Below are 18,652 nucleotides of genomic sequence, written 5' to 3' on the forward strand. Positions count from 1 at the left end.
TCAGAACACTAGCTTTGCCCTATCACCATCGAATAAGATACTAGTTTCATAATCCATTTGAAATGATGCTTTAAAAACACAAGGAGCATGACATCCCTGAGGGAACAGGGCCCAGCCATGTGCACCTTTTTAAATTCTGTGTCATTGAGAATTAATTTCCATTGGTTAACATTGGGAACAAATCTTAACTGCAATGTATGAGCATTTGCCCAAAAAACAACCTCAGTGGGCCAGTGGGCCTTAACGTCAAGAGAACTTTTGAGGGGGCTAATTGTCTCCCCTTCCCAAATGAGGCCTGTTAACAATCTATTCCTGAAAACGCCAAATGCTTTTTGCTTTTAGCAGATGAGTGATTGGATTTCTTTTGCTTTTCCATTCAACCTTTATCTTGGGCCTTCCCATAAGTAAGCCAAACACAGACAGAAAAGTTAAGCCATTTAATATCAAAGATTGGAAGAAAACCTTTTTATTTCAAATAAAATGAAAACAATGTGAAGTTCTTTAAAAAAATCCTTCACGGAACTAGCTTGCTTTGTGCTTCTGCCCAACTCGGCCCCCACTTTACCTTCCTCTTCCTAGCATCCCAATCTGGTGGACTGCAAAGCTCCCATCTTTAAATAGCTAGTGTGATCATTGATGGGAATTGCTGTCTCCAGTGCTAAGACTTGGGTGGGATTTTCCCAAATCCCCATCCTTCAAAATAAAATGTTTCCAAGCCTTGGTTTTGATTGAAAATTTGACCTAATGCTATGCAAACAGTAAGAGGGGTGAATAATACAACAGGGCAGCTTTTAAACAATGTGAAAACTACAAACCACAATTCTGAGGTGGCCATCCTTACATATAGTGGTCTAAAAAGAGTTGACCTCTCGCTGATCCTAACTTGGGAAAGCTGGTTTCCTGCCTTCTTTTCAACAGCTGCCCCTACTGATGGGAAACTGTCAAAACCATGAGATCCCTTTGGGGAGAGCAAGTGTCTTTTTCCTCCCTGATCACATCTCATGCAAGTCGGTGAAATTGGTTTGTGGTGTTCTAAAAGCAGCTGTGGACTTCCCGGTTGCAGCTGGACTCCCAAGTCCCACCAGCCTCCTCCAGCATGGCCAGGAAAGGACTGATGGGAGCTGTAGTCCACAAGTATCTGACAAACATAAATTCTTCCTTCTAGAGAAAAAAACAAAGTTTGGCGAGAGAACAAAGGCATTTCTTCCCTCTTTTCTAACCTGTGGCTCATCATCTTAGCTAAAGTAGGTAAGGCTCATTGGATTCAGGCACTTTTAAAACCGTGAGTGGTTCCATTGCTCAAGACCCCCACCGAGCTAGTTTGACAGCACATCGGAGGATTCAGACACCAGCTTTCCATCGCGGGTCTCGATCTTCTTGATGACAATAGCCTTGGTCTTGCTGACGGCTGAGCTCTCCATGGGCAATGTATTTATGGAATATCCACCGCTTGAGTAAGAAGAGCTGTAGCCACCTCCGTAACCTCCGTAGCCGCTGCTCAGGCCACCTGGAAAAGACAGAGAACACTGGTGAAGAGAAGAGCAGGTTCTAGCACTTGGTATCTTTGTTTTAGCTTTTATCTCCAAATCTAGAAGTGGGAAGCATGGCACCGTAAGAAGAGGGTTATATGCATGGATTTTCCTTATTCTTTTCCCAGATGCAAAGGAGACCCTCTCCTGCTACCTTGTCCAGTTACAGTGGCATCCTTTACCATGCCAAATTCCCTAAGGTGAGGACTGGAAGATGAAAGGAATAAAGGTAAAGGTTTCCTTCGCACATATGTGCTAGTCGTTCCCAACTCTAGGGGGTGCTGCTCATCTCCGTTTCACAGCCAGAGCCAGCGTTGTCCAAAGACTTCTCCGTGGTCATGTGACCGGCATGACTAAACACTGAAGGCTCACAGAACGCTGTTACCTTCCCACCAAAGGTGGTTCCTATTTTTCTACTTGCATTTTTACATGCTTTCAAACTGCTTGGTTGGCAGAAGCTGGGACAAGTAACGGGAGCTCACGCCTTTACGCGGCACTAGGGATTTGAACCGCCAAACTGCCAACCTTTCTGATCAACAAACACAAGGGCCTTAGCCACTGAGCCACGGTGTCTATACTTGGGATTAAAATAGACTCAGGTTTCCCCTACTGCTCTCATCTTACAGCCTGTAGTCCTCAACTTATAACAGTTCATTTAATGACCGCTCGAAGTTAAATGGCCTGGGAAAAGTGAGCTATGACATTTGTTCACCCAACCATTGCAGTGTCTCTGTTGGCACATTATCAAAATTCAGACGCTTAGCAACTCATGAGGGTTCAGGCGTCCCAGGGTCAGGTCATCACCTTTTGTGACCTTCTGACAAGCCAAGTCAATGGGTGAGCCTGATTCACTTAACCTTGTTACTAATTTTAACAACTGCAGTGATTCACTTAGCAAGAAAGGTCCTAAAATGGGGTATCAAACTCACTTAATGACTATTTAGCTTAGCAAAAGTAATGTTGGGCTCAATTGTGGTTCTAAGTTGAGGACCACCTGCACTTCTCCTCCCAGTTGAAGTCCCATAGGGAAGAGGAAAGGATAAGTAGCAGGCCATTTCTTCAAGCTTAGGGGAGTGGATACAGGCTCATTTTTTTTTGATTCTCTACACACAGAAACACACACTTTGTACCCATATCTTCCTCATGTGGCACTGTACAACTGCACCGAATTTCTGGAAATCAACCATTTAAAAACTCAATGAGATCTCAGACTTGCCAATGCGGGGAGGGAGAGACAACAAAATTTGGCACAAAGAGTCCTCACCAAATGCTACTTCGGTCTTTGTTCACTTGCTGCTCTCCAAATGTATTGGACTGTGAATTTTATCAGTTTCTCATCCAGTTGGAGATCATCAAAATGGAGTTCAACACATTTGGAAGACACCAGGTTGATGAAAGCTATTCTGAACAACCTGCAACTGCAGATGTTTGCAAGCTGCATCTTTTGGACAAGGAATGGACAAGCCCTGCTTCCAGCCTCTTTTTCTGCCAGTTAATGGCACAGATCCCACATTCACACTTGAAATTCCCATCCGTTTAAAAAGAAAAGGTCACACACCAATTTTAAATTTTTGAAAAATCAATCTACTACCCATAAAGTCTCAAAAATACTGCTCGAGCAATTGTTTGCAACATCATCTTATCATGGGTACATCCTTGCAACTACTTTATGCTAAAGCCAGTCTCCAGCTTTGATCTTTAAAGTATCTCTGGAGGATAAATAATTTCACAGTGCCTATTTTTTATCACTGTTATTTCTGCAAAGTAAAAGAGGGGTTTTTTTTTATGCAGAAAACTAGTTTTCTCTACCCTGCACACTCTAGATCTACTGGAACAAGGCTCGGGGATGGGGAAAGCTGCAAAGAACAGATGCCAAGAGTGGCGAGACGGGTAGCAAACAAATTTAATAAAAAAAATAATTAAAAAAATAAACTATTTATTGCCCAGCCAAACATGCTTCAACTATGATGGTTTGTCCTCTTGCTTGTCTTCATAGTGGCTCTTATTTCTCTGGCAACTAATCTGCAGTGATTTTCAACTGCCATGGGAAATAAGAAAACTGAAGAAAAAAAAAGAACTAATAAAATAGGACTTGGGTGGCATCATTTAAAAGCCATAAAACCCAACCCTCAACTCAGGGAAGAAATCCAACTTCATGTGCTGTACTAGTATTACAGCTTTGATTGATTACACATCCATTTGTAAAATAAGAGGAAGCGAAATCATTTTATTTCACTTCCTCTATGGAAAAAAAAATTCATGGGAAGACAAGCCATTCTTTGTTAAGATCAGCGTAGGTATCAAGTTAAACAGGTTCCAAAATGAAAGCAAAGGAAATAAACATCACGTAACAGTGTTGAAACACGTTGAGATCTAACTCGGCAATCAAATATTTTTATATATCGCACGCCACCCAGAATTGCAATTATGTGAATTGGGCGGCTGTCTTCTAAAACTTCTAAACAAATACAGGATTCCCTGCTCTGGTTAATTTCTGACATTTGCATTGATATCTTGATCACCCCTCCCCCTCTTCTTTGACATGCAGACATTTCCTTACCTGAATAACCAGTTGTCTTGGTCTGAATGCTGAGATTCTGCATTCCAGATTCCAGTCTGTTAAAAAAGAGGAAGGGTTGGGGAAGAGTGTCCCCCCCCCCAAAAAAATAAATCAGTCAAGAAATAATATTAAGTCAGACAAAATGAAAGTCCTACAGAACAAGTTCCTGCAGCCAAGTTGAATTTGAAACAGTTTCTTGATGCACTGAGGATCTCAATCACAAGTGTTATATGCTAGCGTGGATCACTATAGAGAGCAGGGGTCTCCAACCTTGGCAACTTTAAGATTTGTGGACTTCAACTCCCAGAATTCCTCAGCTTTGCTGGCTGAGGAATTCTGGGAGCTGAAGTCCACAAGTCCACATATGTTGGGCCAATCCTTACCTGATCTCCTCTCCTTCCAGCAGCTTCCTGTAGGTGGCGATCTCTATATCCAGGGCCAGCTTGACGTTCAGCAGCTCCTGATAATCCCGCAGCTGACGAGCCATGTCTTGTTTGGCTCGCTGCAGGGCACCATCCAATTCAGCCAGCTTGCTGTTGGCATCCTTCACGGCCAGCTCCCCACGCTCCTCTGCTTCAGTGATTGCCGCTTCGAAGCTTGCACGCTGTACGGGGGGGCAAGGAAGAAAGAGTTGAAGCAGCAGCTCAGGTCTCAAAAACCAGGAAAAAGGCAGCAGGTGGAGAGGATACGGCTGTTATCCAATATTCTCACCCTTCTGTGATACAGGGAACTGAGATACAACGGACAGATTTTTCCCTAGAAATACAGTCCAAAACTAAGGAATGAGAACTGTCTCTTCCTGGATGCGGATAACTATACCTGATCAAAGCACAATTAATTATAATTGGATTGAATGACTCCTATACTTTCATCTCTCCTCCAAAGAAGGTGAAAGCCACAAGCAAGGTTCTCTACCCAATCCCTTCCTTTTATTTGTGTAAAAAAACATTGACACTATAGATATTAAGGTGAGAAGCTGTGCAGACTCCCAGAATAACCCTATTCCACCTATCATAGGTGGAAATAACAGGAATTAGCCTGAATAAAATGCAGAGAGGAATGCAGCAGAAGTGGTATTCAGCAGGTTCTGACCAGTTCTGGAGAACCGGTAGTGGAAATTTTGAGTAGTTCGGAGAACCGGTAAATACCACTCTCTGACTGGCCCCGCCCCCATCTATTCTATGCCTCTCGAGCTCCAGCTGATCGGGAGGAAATAGGGATTTTACAGTATCCTTTCTCTGCCCCACCCACTAAGCCACACCCACAGAACCGGCAGCAAAAAGTTTTTGAATCCCACCACTGGAATGCAGGCCACCCACCACCACCCCATACATTCAAGAAAGCAAGAAAGGTTGAAAATCCATCCGTGTCTGCTTAACGTGCTACCTTTTGCCTTCAACAGCACCTACCCACATTCCCAAGCCTTCAACCATACCAGCAACCCCCATCCCTATTCTGCTAGATCCAATGGCAATACCCAGACCTTAGCCATCCATTTCATGTAGTCAACAAAAGGAAAGTCGACTGATCTTCTGGTCCTCTGAATGGCCTTCAAGGGGTCAAATAGAAGTCAGTCTCTCTCAGGCATTTACTCCAGAGTCAGGAAGCTGCAGCAGTTCTGCAGCCCAAGACTACAGGATTAGAAGAGTTGTGTAAGCCAGAAACAGCATAGAGGAGGCAACTGGTTCTCCAACCTAGTTGGAGACGAGACTGTACTAAGGACCTTTCACGTACACAACCATACAAGTTGATATCATCAACTTGTGGCTCATCCTCACTCTTGCCCTGGAATAGCCTGGGCTTCTTAATACAGACATTCCCAACCTAGCTGATACTGAATCATATAATCATATCCATGTTGTTGGTGACTTTAGGAGCTCTGGTCCAGTAACTCTGGCTGCTGGTAGAAAGTTGGAGAAGACCAATGTTTCTTGGGGACAAAGCTATAGCTCTAAGATCAACGTAAGGAAGATTTTAGAAGACAGGTTTCTGACCTGGCCTTTCAAACCATCGATTTCTGACTGTATCCGGGTTATCATTCGGTTCAGTTCATTGATTTCATTCTTGGTGCTGCGGAGGTCATCCCCATGCTTGCCTGCCACGGTCTGGAGCTCTTCATACTAAAGACGGGAGACAGAAGGGACAAGAGATGTGAAGACAGGAAGTCCACAGGAGCAAAGAAGTGGTTGCAAAGACTACAGTTCTTTATATATCCATAACACACCGAGCTCTCAACCATCTTTTCAACACAGCGGTCCATAGTACAGTATTAATTCCTAGAATCAACTCCTAGAATCGATTCCAATTAAGTTGACCACCTACATTTCAACCTGTCTAGATTACTTTGAGGGCAGGCGGAGGAGATTGGAGAATTCACTGACTGGGATCACACCCTCTCTAAACTCGGGTTTGTTTTAAGCACCGTCAGCTATATAAACCAGAGGCTTGCTTTCGCATACCTCACTGAACCATAAATCACAATAGTTAAGTTCACATATCAAAATCAAACCAGCCACATGATAACTGTAGGAAATATTACCTAAAGCTATCATGTGGCTTGTTAGATTTTGATATTCATTCTCCAATCCCATCTGAGCCAAGAGAGTAAATGCAAAAGTTAATTTCAGAGGAAAGTGTCTAGTCATCTAGTCTCCTTTTCCAATCAAACAGCTGGTCTACTGAAGCTGCCATGAGTGTATGACTAACAACCCGAAAAATGCATCATAAACTGAGAAACGCATCATAAAACTCACGTGAACCACAAATATTACTTGGATAACCTCAGGCAAGTAATTATCTCCTAGTCTCAATCGCCTTCTCTATTTGCAATGAAAATCATAATCTAGGGCTTCCATTATTGGCTTAATAGTGCTATTTAATATACTGTCCAAGTTATACTGAATGCCAAACAGTTGTTTTTTCCAACCTCAACTCAAATAGTAAACCTCAGCACTGGCCAGCATGCCATGAAAGGATACCTAGGGCCACCACCAAGGGAAAACGGAAGCCACAACTGAATTTAAGTTGTGAAGGCAGAACAAGAAGCAATATATGGAAACTAATCAAGAAGAGATTCTCAATCACCCAAGGTCCTGGTTGTCCCAAAGGTGCTTTTTTCAGGAGGCAATAGGACTTTTGTTTTTTCTTTGAAAACATTTCGCTTCTCATCCAAGAAGCTTCTTCAGTTCTGACAGGATAGTGGGGAATGGGATGAATAGCGAAATGTCTTCAAAGGAAAAACAAGGAAGTCCAGTTGCCTCCTGAAAAAGCACTTTTGGGATAAATCAAGAAGAGAACCAACCAAGAACTAAGGGGAAATTTCCTGACAGAACAATCAATCAGTGGAACAACTTGCCTCCAGAAGTTGAGAATGCTCCAGCGCTGGAGGTTTTTAAGAAGAGATTGGACAACCATTTACCTGAAATGGTATATGATTTCTTGCCTGAGCAGGGGGTTGGACTAGAAGACCTCCAAGGTCTCTTCCAATTCTGTTATTCTTTATTAGTCTCCCAGTTTCTAGCCTGATGCCTTAACCACACCAAGCTCTTTATTTTTTTTTACAGTTTTTACTATTAACTATCTCTAAACACCTCTCCTTCATTTTGCTGGTTATTGCTTTTCAATTGTATTTAACACTGTACGCTAGCCAGAGTTATCATGGAATCAGGCAGCTTTAGACATTTGACAAATCAATCCATCGGTAAAATAAAGAGTTATTGCATTACGGGGATTCTCCAGACTTTCCCCGTAAAAAGCCCAATATTTTCAACAGATAAGAAGAGTGAGGAAAGGATTCCGTTGCTCTGCAAAGAAAGGAGGTCGGGATGAGCAAAGTGAAAGAGCTTCCAAAGCAGGGGTCTCCAACCTCGGCAACTTTTAAGACTTGTGGACTTCAACTCTCAGAGTTCTTCAGCCAGCACTGGCTGAGGAATTCTGGGAGTTGAAGTCCACAAGTCTTAAAAGTTGCCAAGGTTGAAGACCCCTGCTTTGGAAGACAGTGTGGATGCTGCTGCTCCTTTGCCGCCGCATGAAGCATGGATTCCTTCCTTTTGTGAAATGAGTTATCCCCCAACTCCTAACATGAATGAAGGCCTTGTAGCTGTTCATTGGGAATTAATTTTTCATCGGGTATGATCGAGGAAAGCCAGAGTCAGCATAGAGCCTCACCTTGATCTGGTACATCCTCTCTGCCTCGACCCGGCTCCTGTTAGCAACATCTTCATACTGAGCCTTGACGTCAGCAATGATGCTGTCCAAGTCCAGGTTGCGGTTGTTGTCCATGGACACGACCACAGAGGTGTCGCTGATTTGAGACTGGAGGACACGCAGCTCCTGTAGCAAAAGGTAACATTTAGAAATTATCCCGAATCAAAGAGGAGGCAACCCTCAGGGAACCGTTCAAATCTTCCCTAACTCATTCCTCTACTCACAAGAAACTTCTTTCTTGTTCGACAGGTGAAGTCTCAAAACTAATGGCAGAACTAGTTGAATCCCCCGGTCTGTGGACTGACTCTGGGCCATGGCATGACAGAAACCAGGCTACGCAAACAAGCAAAGCTTCATCTGCGGGATGCAGGCAGCACAGGTAACCCTACCCCCTTTGGTCCATGGAAAAAACCTTTCTCCACAGAACCAGTCACCTGCTGCCCGAAAGGCTGGTGGCCACTGAGTTAGATAGTTAAAAGAGAAAACTTACTGCAGGCTGAGCATTGTCAACCATGAAGAGAAACCTTGCTAAACCTGAGTCTCTAGGGAAGTTTTTGGTAAAAAAAACATGTGTGTTTCCTAGCAAAGCAAATGAAATCAAACAGGACTTTGTGAGGGATATCCTCATTAAAGCTGAATGTAGTCTCCAAATTTCTGCAGCCTCAAAGCTATTTCTAACCATAGCTGCCACAACTCGACAGCACCTTTTCTGTCCCGTTTGCATGGAAAGAAAAAACCAACACATTTAATATAGATCATAAAATAGGCTAAACATAATGTATGAAAGGAAGAAAATTTCTGTCTTCCCCACCAGCCCCAATATATCCTGGCTCTATGCATCATCACCCCTCTCGTTTCAGCCTTTTCCCCACACAAACGTTATACCCAAAGTTCTCCTTTGTAATAAAATAGCAAGCAACTTACTACAGCTTCCTACATGATTCTCCTATTTCATGCAGGAATGGAAACTAGATCAGAATGTCACTGTGTAGAAAGGCAAACTATAATATACATTATATATGATATTACCCTATTTCCCTGAAAATAAGACTTCCCCGGATAATAAGCCCAATCGGGCTTTTGAGCGCATGTGCTAAAATAAGCCCTCCACTGAAAACAAGCCCTCCCGGAAAATATTGCAACGCAACAACAGCCATAAGGTGACCACATTCACCGCCTCCTGCACCTCAAAAATAAGACCTCCCTGAAAATAAGGCCAAGTGCTTATTTCGGGAGTCAAAAGAAAATAAGACCCGGTCTTATTTTCAGGGAAACACAGTACATAAAGTATACATAAGAATAATTACTTTGTTTGGAACTTCTTAAAAGGCTTTGACACAACACTAGAGTCATCTTGGTGCAGCCTCTTATTAGCTTGCCAACCCCACTAACTAGCCCAAGGAGTCTTTGAAATTAGCTGCAGTGGCCAGTCTGGCCTGTTTCGGTATGTAGAAAGGGGACATGATCAGATGACATCCGTTCCTTGCCCTGCCCACGTCTTCCAAAAGGGTACATTTAAAAAAGCCGTTCTTCGCTCAATGAAATCCACTATCTACCTCATCATAAAGGTGCCTCAGGAAGTTGATCTCGTCCGTCAGGCATTCCAGGCGGGATTCCAATTCAACCTTGTTCATGTAAGCTTCATCCACATCCTGAGGGAAGAGTGCACCCTTGTAAGTGAAGACTCATTCACAAAATCTCAAAATTTGTGATAATTAACCAAGAAACATGATCAGACTGCCACTTACCTTCTTCAGGAGGACAAACTCATTCTCCTTTTCAGTACGATGGTTGATTTCATCTTCATATCTGCCGGGCAAAGGAAGTTAAGTGGTTTTTATTACGTGCCATTTGGACCAACGCTACAAGCAGTGTGTGCTAGGATCATCATTAGAAATATGTAAAAATAGTGATGCATCTGACCATGTGCCAAGGGCTGCCATCCCCTGACTAATCACTGCCAAAATATAGATGCTGGGTGTTAAAGTGGAAGGACCTAAATTAAAAGATTATCATGGTTTTAAAAGGTTCATTTTCCAATTAACTTTGTTTTTGAATATGTTATTTAGAAAGGCAGAATAAAGTAGATTAAGAATGCATAGGACTGTATTTGTATTTTCCCAAAGGTTACTTTTTGAGTAATTTTTTGTGCTTCCCATTAGGAACATTTCCATTGGTCAGTATGTTTTTGGTCAGTGTTCATTTATGCATAATATTCTGTTAAAAATCTTCATGAAAACATGGCAGCTGCACAGTTAAGTTCATAGTTCAAAGTGAATTGCATTATTTGGACAGATGTCAACACAATAGCAGTACACTTAGAGAATTCCTGGGGCAGCAGCTTAATATTCAAACCAACAAATGTTTGCTTAGGTTTTGATATCTGTCCATGTCCCTCTTAGGATGCCTTTCAGGCTCTTCTCTTGTCATATTTTTAAAATCCTATTTAGATTGTTTTAATTTTTAAAAAATGTGAAAAGCTGCCATTCTGCAAAGCAACTTGTCAACCGCTAGAATTACAGTAACTGTATCTGCAGAAATGCCCTTGGAGCCCATAAGGGACCCTTGAATATAAAATATGTAAAATGGCTGAAAGACATTACTTAAGAATTGGGCCTACTAGTCCCTTCCCCAAAAAATAATCCACAACAAACCAACTGTGAGATCATTAGTAGAAGTAGAGGACAACTTGAAAGCAGTTTAAGGATACCTTCGTCATATTTGCTTTCTGGCTACAACCCTTGAAGTGGGCATATATTACAAATAGTCCTCGGGTTACAACTGCAATTGGGGCCGGGAACTCTGTTGCTAAGCAACATAGTTCTGAAGCACAATGCATTGTGACCATATTGCCAGATGACCGCATCACTTAACAACAGCAGTCCCAGTTGCCAGATTTAAACAAGGACCAAGCAGGCATTAAATAAGGACCTCACAACATTGCGACTTACTGATGGCTTTCCTATTGACTGGTTATAGGAAGCCAGCCGGGAATATTTGAAACAATCGAAATCATATGGCTGAGACTTACTGCAACAGGCATGAGCCTCCAAGGATGAGTTCCCCCTCATTCAGCACCTTAACTATGAGTGGCCGCTAACAGATGATTATCCCCAAGGACCATCTGACAGAGTCAAAATGCAATCAGCATCAGCTACCTATTTGTCTGCTCATGCATCCCTTAGTCCACACCTTTATAAAGATGAGAGTGAGACCCACAGATGGCAAATTTAACTATTTACATGGTTTCACATGAAACACTTCTGGAGCTGGGAGAGTTGGAGCAAGAATGTGCCAGGGACACTTCATTTGGTCACAAACTCAAGATACCACAGGTTCTCCTTCTCCTCCTTAATTCTCCCAAGAGTGGATGTGAAATTTCAGGGTGTGAAACCAAAACTATGTACAGGCAAGAGGTCATCTGCACCAGCCATTCTTTCCCATGCTCCAACACCCACTTTCTCCTATCCTAACTTTGTCAGCTCCTGTCCAGTTCCCAATCTCAGAAATATTTGGAAAGCTGGAAATTCTTAAGACAATATCCCATCCCCTCCATTGGAAAACAGTCTCATCCAACTTGGTATTCCAGCCCAAAGGTATCCCTGGAGTTGCACCACCAGCCTGCCAGGGAAGTTGTAAAGGCATTGGGGAAGAATGACGTACTAACAAAGCAGCTTATCCTCAGTGTCCCTGCCTCCACTAAAAACAGACACTTGCAAAACAAGTTAGGTAATTCTCCCATTAGCGCTTTGTCGTAAAAGCAATCTTGCTTGGTACAAAGCAGACACCCAGGTGTGTGATGAGGGTGTGCTACCACGTAGAGGAATAGGGCTGAACAATTCTCCTGGCAGTATCCTCCCATCCTCAACTTCCTCAAACACTTCAAAGAGTTCATATATGTGTTTTGGTTTACCACTTCCCTTTTTCTGGAAATAATCCCTTCCCAGCCTTCTGGTACAATTCCTTTGTTTAGCATGGTTTGATAAATAAATCCTTAACGTCATTGTCCTTCCAGCTCTGTCCACTGACAAGAGTTTTATAGTTTTATATTACACCAAATAAAGGTGTTTAGGGTTACCTGGTTGACACAGGTCAAGATCAAGAGATTGGGGCTATGATAACAGTGCAAAGTCAAACACAAAGATGGCAAAACCTAAAAGAAGACAACCCACCAGCAGCCATTAACAATTTTAAGGTGTGGCAGGGATTTAAAAAATAGTTTGGGTAAACTAAGCCATCACAGCAGAATGAAGGATTGCTGTGGCATTTCCACAGGTCTAAGGGACGTGGTGGCTCAGTGGCTAAGACGCTGAGGTTGTCGCTCAGAAAGGTCGGCAGTTTGGAGGTTCGAATCCCTAGCGCCGCGTAACGGAGTGAGCTCCTGTTACTTGTCCCAGCTTCTGCCAACCTACCAATTCAAAAGGATGTAAAAATGCATGTAGAAAAATCGAAACCACCTTTGGTGGGAAGGTAACAGCTTTCCATGCGCCTTTGGCATTTAGTCATGCCGGCCACATGACCACAGATATGTCTTCGGACAGTGCTGGCTCTTCGGCTTTGAAATGGAGATGAGCACCGCCCCCTAGAGTCAGGAACGTCTAGCACATATGTGCGAGGGGAACCTTTACCTTTTAAGCGTAAGATGGGTGGTAAAGCTACTTTGTCCAGCCCAGGCATACCCAAAGCAATGGAACTAGAAGGACTCGACTCACTTGTTCTTGAATTCTTCCACCAGGCCTTGCATGTTTCCCAACTCAGCATCCAGCCTTGCCCTCTCCTGACCCAAGTTTTCCAGCTGCCGGCGTAAGTTGTTGATGTAGGCCTCAAACATACTGTCCATGTTGCTCCGTGTAGTCTTCTGATTCTGCAAGAGGCTCCATTTGGTTTCCAGCATCTTGTTCTGCTGTTCTAGGAAGCGAACCTGAGGGGAAAGGGAGAACAGATCAGGAAGTAAATTCCTGATATTTCAGCAGCACCCATGCAGCTCTTCAGCTGGGCAATCCCATTTATCTTTTTCATCAGAGGTCAAATTGGTATTTCCCTGGCATAAGGTAGGCCATGTTCTACTGGCTTAAGGTAGCCATCACCCAACAGTCAGAAAAGGTTCACAGCAGCTTGCAAAGCTGTAGTTCCTGCTATTAGTAAATGGATTCTGCAGGCCTTCCCAAACTTTGCACATTATTAAGTACTATTTAATTACTAGAAACATCTGAGAACAAAAGATTTACATACTAAGGAATATGCCTCTTGGCTCAATGCATAATTTATTTGTGGTGTTTCCTGGATCCCCAAATGGAAGTGGTTGAGGAAATGTATCTGCTACAGGTTACTTTCTGGACTTTATGCTAGGTTTTATTTTAGATTAAAAAGATACAATCTAAAACCCTACAGTTATAGGTAGCCTTTTCGTGTGACTGCCATTCACCCCAGGATATTTCTGAAAGTTGGCACTAGATTATAAAGTTTAATATAAACAGAACATTAAATTCCCAAGGAGCAATCATAATATTTACCTGATTTTAACTTAGCTTAATTACATTTAGTTCTTTCCCAGTGTCTCCTACTTTCTGGAATGTGAGCTGCTGCATCCACAAAGAAATCAAGTGTGGCTTGTAGCCCCAAATGAAAAGATCTTGATTTATTTTAAACAATTTTAAATAACCAGAAAGCCAGATTAAAGGGGGGGAAAGACAGCTACAAATTGTAGCAGGTTGGGCTAATGAAAGCACAAGCAAATAATAAAAACAACTCAGTAATTTCACTTTAAAACCAAACACAGAAGTGCCATGAAAAACATTTTACATCACACACTTTTCTGCCTATTCTTACAATAATCTGTCAATGTGATATTCTTCCATTGCATCATTCCCATTAGCTAAGGAAGATGGGTCTAAAGTGTCCCAGGTCTGGAAAAATCAGCAAAACTGGAATTTGAAAAAATGCTCCCTCTTAAATAGCTGCTTGCAGGAGCAAACTTTTATCATCTCAGTTTAGTGTGTTTGGTTGTGCCACCCTGCAAAATTGACAATTCCCAGGTTCTCTGTGAATTAAGCCTGCTCCGAATAAAAAGGACAGCAAACAGATTTTTTCCCCCACAAATGCAAGGTGAAGAGTTGCATGGCTCCTTTGGGGCTTAAGGTGCACCGAGCCCAAGGCCAAATACTGCACTTCAAAGTGTAGGAGAAGCAAGAGCAAAAGTTAAGTCTGATTTAATTTGAATTAGACCCAATGAATTTGATTACTTCTCTCAGGGCTACAATAACTTTTTCCCCCTCCACTCATTACAAATTACAATTTAAAAGCACTCTGGGGTGGGGGTGGGGCACACCCAAAGCTTTGGGAGTACACCTCTGGTCTGGAAACATAGCTAAGTGATTACAGACCTGAAAGCTACTATTACAGGAACAATGTTTAACTTTTGAAAACAGCCCTAGCATGTGCGTGGGTCAAGAACAGTTTGTGGGTTGAAGCATATGCCCCAACAACCCTCCTTGAGGCAAGAAGGGTCTTAAAAAAATCTCTTGTCACCCTGCCTCAACATCTCTTATCTGAGCCATGGCAAAGGCAGGAGAGGAAGCACCTAACCTGAAGCAGGGTTAGCCAAAACTCAGAACCTGTTTTTAATGGAGGAACATGCTTAGCAATTCAGAAGATTACTGAAGAGGCAGATGCTTTAGTGATGGAGTAACTGCAGCTTGACAGTCTTGTGAGAAGTTCACACACTAATGAAAGACCGGGGCATTTATTATAAAACAAGACAGCTTTGGAGGAACCATTTTGCCTTAGGGAAGGGGAAGAGCGGGAAGCAAAGCAGTAGGAGAACCAGAAGAGGAACAGACTGAGAATAGGCACAGTGGGAACTAGAGTTATGTTAGAAAAACTCATTTTCTATTCATCTGGGTGGTCATCCAAATGCCACCATTACGTTTTCCCTTCCTCCCCAAAAACATTTTTGGTATCTCCTTCCTTTCATATGGTCTCCTACCAGAAAGTTTTAGGCTGATAGAACTGCAGAAAAAACAATTGCTACCAACCTGCCTTCCAGTGAGGACCTGTATACTGCAAGAGTAAAAAAGAGGGCTGTGGAAATATCTACACACCCCTCACATCCTGGACATAAATTGTTTCAACTCCTACCCTCAAAATGATGCTACAGGGCACTGCACACCAGAACAACTAGGCACAAGGACAGTTTTTTTCTATTCTATTCTATTTACAAACAATAGGGAAAAACTGTGGATTAAAAAGTGCACTTCTTAGAAGCAACCAGTTCAGTTCAGCCCAATTGCTTTAGGGTGCATGGTGAGAATGCTAGGGGGTCGCTCAGGAAAATCAAGACACAACACTTTTCTCCCAAGATTTCAGACCTCTGTTGATGCAGCATTCTGGCAATAACAAGCGCAGAAGGTGTGGTAGCTCTCACCTCATCATATGCTGCCTAAGTGGTTAAAGATGTTCAGGAAACACCTGAAGCTGCAGCACCTGTCTGATTTATTATGAGCCAAAATAATTAGGGGAAATTGCTGCTGGTTTCACACATATAGTCAACCAATCTCTTAATGCATCCAGTTTCCATTTTTTTAAAAAAGTTCACTGAAGCTTCCAACAGGGTATGTATCTAGAATTCTTTTGGTATTCAAAGAATATGTAGGCAGTTCAAGGTTTGGAAAAACCTCACCCATGAAAGCAGCTGGTAGCAGCATGGAGGGAGCTCTGCAAAAAGCCACCCACCAAACTGAGAACTTTCCTACTTGTACCTTTAGACCTGGAAAATAAATGTTGTACTGCATGTTCCTTTCAAATTGGGGCACCGTTTTCCCATTGCACAGTGCACACATTGAGCTCCCATTTGCCAGCAATTATTAAGAAACTAGGAGTGCATTGCAGAATTCTGATCCTGCAGCCACCCTTCCCAGGCATGGGCATTGTTCCTTCCCTCAATCTCCTCCAAAATGGCCTTGAGTGCAGCTTAATTGTTAAGACCACAGCCTGATACTGGCTGAATACTAATTAGAAAAGCTAATCAAATAATTTATCTCTAGAGTTTAAAGGGTTCTCCCTGCCAGTACCACAAAAAAGGCTGTTTTTGCACACATAAGTCCTAAGTTCCCCAACAAGGATACTACTACAAGCAGCACTCCAGCTTCACTTATCCACAGCTAACATACCCAGGCTGCAAAAATCTAAATGACCATCAGGTGGCAGCAAAGAGGTACAGAAAGATAATCTTCAATGCTGGCTAGAAACCATCAGGATTTTTGCAGGCCAGATATCATAGCCTTGAGGAGGAAGGCAGTCATAAGGATTAGCTACCTTTGTGAAGGTACAATACCTCTGCATGTCTATACACATTCTGTTGCAATACAATATGTGTTTCCCTCAATAACTATAAGCATAACAAGTTTAGAAAGATAACAGATAAGAACCGATAGAAAGAAACAGATTAATCAGCGTTCTGTTCTTTGTTCATTAGAGGATAAGCACACTAAAAAACTATCCCCCAAATAATGCAAACATCCAGAGAATATATGGATATCTGAACCGAATCCGCTGTCCTTTTAAGTTTATAACTGCCAGTCAGCCTCACAAAGGGTATTTTCAAAATATAAACTAATCTTAGCAGATTCATTTTTTTCCAAGCAAAAATTATTTACCCAGCAAACTGTAGACCAACAATGATTAGGTCGGCTCCAACACACTAAGCCAGAACAAAGTAAACTTTCAATGCCATGAACTTTGTCTAAAGCCAGTGGACCATAAACTTGGTGTATCATCCCGGAAATTCAGTAGGTTTTGGCAATAATATAAAAGAGTAGAATGCCATCTGCTCTCCTCTCTCACAAAACATGAAGTTAGAGGCTCGTCTTACTGCGTGTTTCACTTTAACCTTCACACCTGTAGGAGGAAGCTTTTTGCTAGGCGTCCACACCACCACTCAACGAGTAGTTTGAGTCCCTCTACAGAGGTACTCATGGGAACAGGAATTATTCTCTCTGGCTTCCAGTCTTTAACCCCGTTGGCAGCCCCCCCCCCCCCCCACCAGCGCAAAGAATAATTCCCTTGTTCACAGATGCCGTTGGTTCGGGCGGGGGGAGCCCTCCAATTCCTCCGCTTTCTCTACTACGGGCATACACTCAATTTTTCATTCTTGCCTCAGTTTCCCCAAAACTTAACCTACACGTTTTGTAAGAGCAGAGGCTCATTTTGGGCAAAAGCGGCAGAGAAACGTCGCTGAAGAAATAACCCCCTTTTAAGCCCCCTGCTTCTGTAAAGACCCGCCCCCCCCAAAAAAAACCGCACCTTATCAATCAGGTTGGCAAACTTGTTGTTGAGGATCTTAATCTCTTCCTTCTCCTTGTTTCTCACTTGCTGCATGGCGGGGTCGATTTCCAAGTTGAGCGGGGCCAGCAGGCTCTTGTTGACGGTGACCGCCGTGATGCCCCCCAGGCTCCCCGGAGAAGCTCCGCGGAAGCTGGCCCCTCCAGCGCCATACCTGCCGCCCCCGAGGCCGGAGGAGGAGGAGTAAGAGGTGCTGATCCGAGAGCTGGCGACGGGGCCCGGCGTGTAGGACCGGCTGCTAAAACTGCGGCTGGTGCTAGACGTGTTCCGGTAGTTCTTCATCATGGTGGAGGTTTTTTTTGGTTTTTGCAAGGAAGCGCGGGAGGAAGAAGCTGGAAGAATGCAAGCAGCTCGAAAGCAACACAACGCCAACGGCGGAGGAAGCCGGGCGACGACTTATATGCAAGAGCGTTGGAGGGGGGGGCGTTGGGAGGAAAGGGCGCGGTTGGCTGAGAGGACGGAGCACCTGAGTGGCTTTTGCAACCACGAGGGGGCGGAGCTCCGAAGCTCTGATACCTGCTTTCCCCGGCAAGGAAGCTGCGCCTTTTAACTCTTTCCTAGCGGGGAACCTGAGCCACGGAGCGGCACGTCCGCGCGCCACCTTGGGGGAGACCTCCCCTCCTCCCCCCCCCCCGCGATATTCACTCCAGCTTACTAAGTTTTAAGTGCTCGGGCACCGAACAAACCCAAAGAGGGCAGCAGTTGCCCAAACTTGCGCTGATCCGGGACCCTCTCCATGGGATGCCTGAGCTCCCCAACGGGAGAGGCGAAGCGAGGCTAAACCGAGCCTTTATGCTTTGGGGGGGGGGGGGAACCGCGAAGAGCCCGAGGCGAGGAACTCCCTCAGAAGAGCTCGCGAAAGGCAAAGGACGGGGCGAGGAAGCGGCTCGGGAGAAGCGGACAAGCCGGGTTGCTTAAAACTCGGACAGGAGTTCGACGAACCGCGCTATCGGCGGGTCTGAATTGAGGGGGGAAATCCGGATGGCCATAAGAGGGCGCCAAAGAGAGGGGGGTCCTC

The 18,652-nt window shown here is 43.7% G+C and overlaps 1 protein-coding gene across 1 annotated transcript; it reads right to left on the reverse strand.

The window, feature by feature from the left end:
- Positions 1 to 422: 422 nt before the first annotated feature.
- KRT8 (keratin 8) lies at positions 423 to 18,057 on the reverse strand. The gene is made up of 9 exons (XM_081934169.1): positions 17,596 to 18,057; positions 13,008 to 13,216; positions 10,044 to 10,104; positions 9,852 to 9,947; positions 8,257 to 8,421; positions 6,084 to 6,209; positions 4,473 to 4,693; positions 4,090 to 4,145; positions 423 to 1,507 (listed from the first exon to the last, which is right to left on the reverse strand). The coding sequence occupies exons 1-9, from the start codon at positions 17,917 to 17,919 to the stop codon at positions 1,317 to 1,319; spliced, it is 1,449 nt and encodes a 482-aa protein (XP_081790295.1). The 5' UTR covers positions 17,920 to 18,057; the 3' UTR covers positions 423 to 1,316.
- Positions 18,058 to 18,652: the final 595 nt, after the last annotated feature.

Source organism: Natrix helvetica, assembly GCF_964273705.1.
Source record: "Natrix helvetica genome assembly, chromosome: 1".
In the NCBI taxonomy this organism is placed as follows: Eukaryota; Metazoa; Chordata; class Lepidosauria; order Squamata; family Natricidae; genus Natrix; species Natrix helvetica.

What these genes read in the sequence shown, in the direction of transcription:
- KRT8 (XM_081934169.1), bottom strand. Translation starts at nt 17,919, where the DNA reads ATGATGAAGAACTACCGGAACACGTCTAGCACCAGCCGCAGTTTTAGC. An exon ending in AGAGGATGTACCAGATCAAG is followed by an intron (nt 6,210 to 8,256) that starts GTGAGGCTCTAT and finishes TCCCGTCTTTAG; the next exon opens with TATGAAGAGCTCCAGACCGT. An exon ending in CTGGAAGGAGAGGAGATCAG is followed by an intron (nt 4,146 to 4,472) that starts GTAAGGATTGGC and finishes CTTTTTTAACAG; the next exon opens with ACTGGAATCTGGAATGCAGA.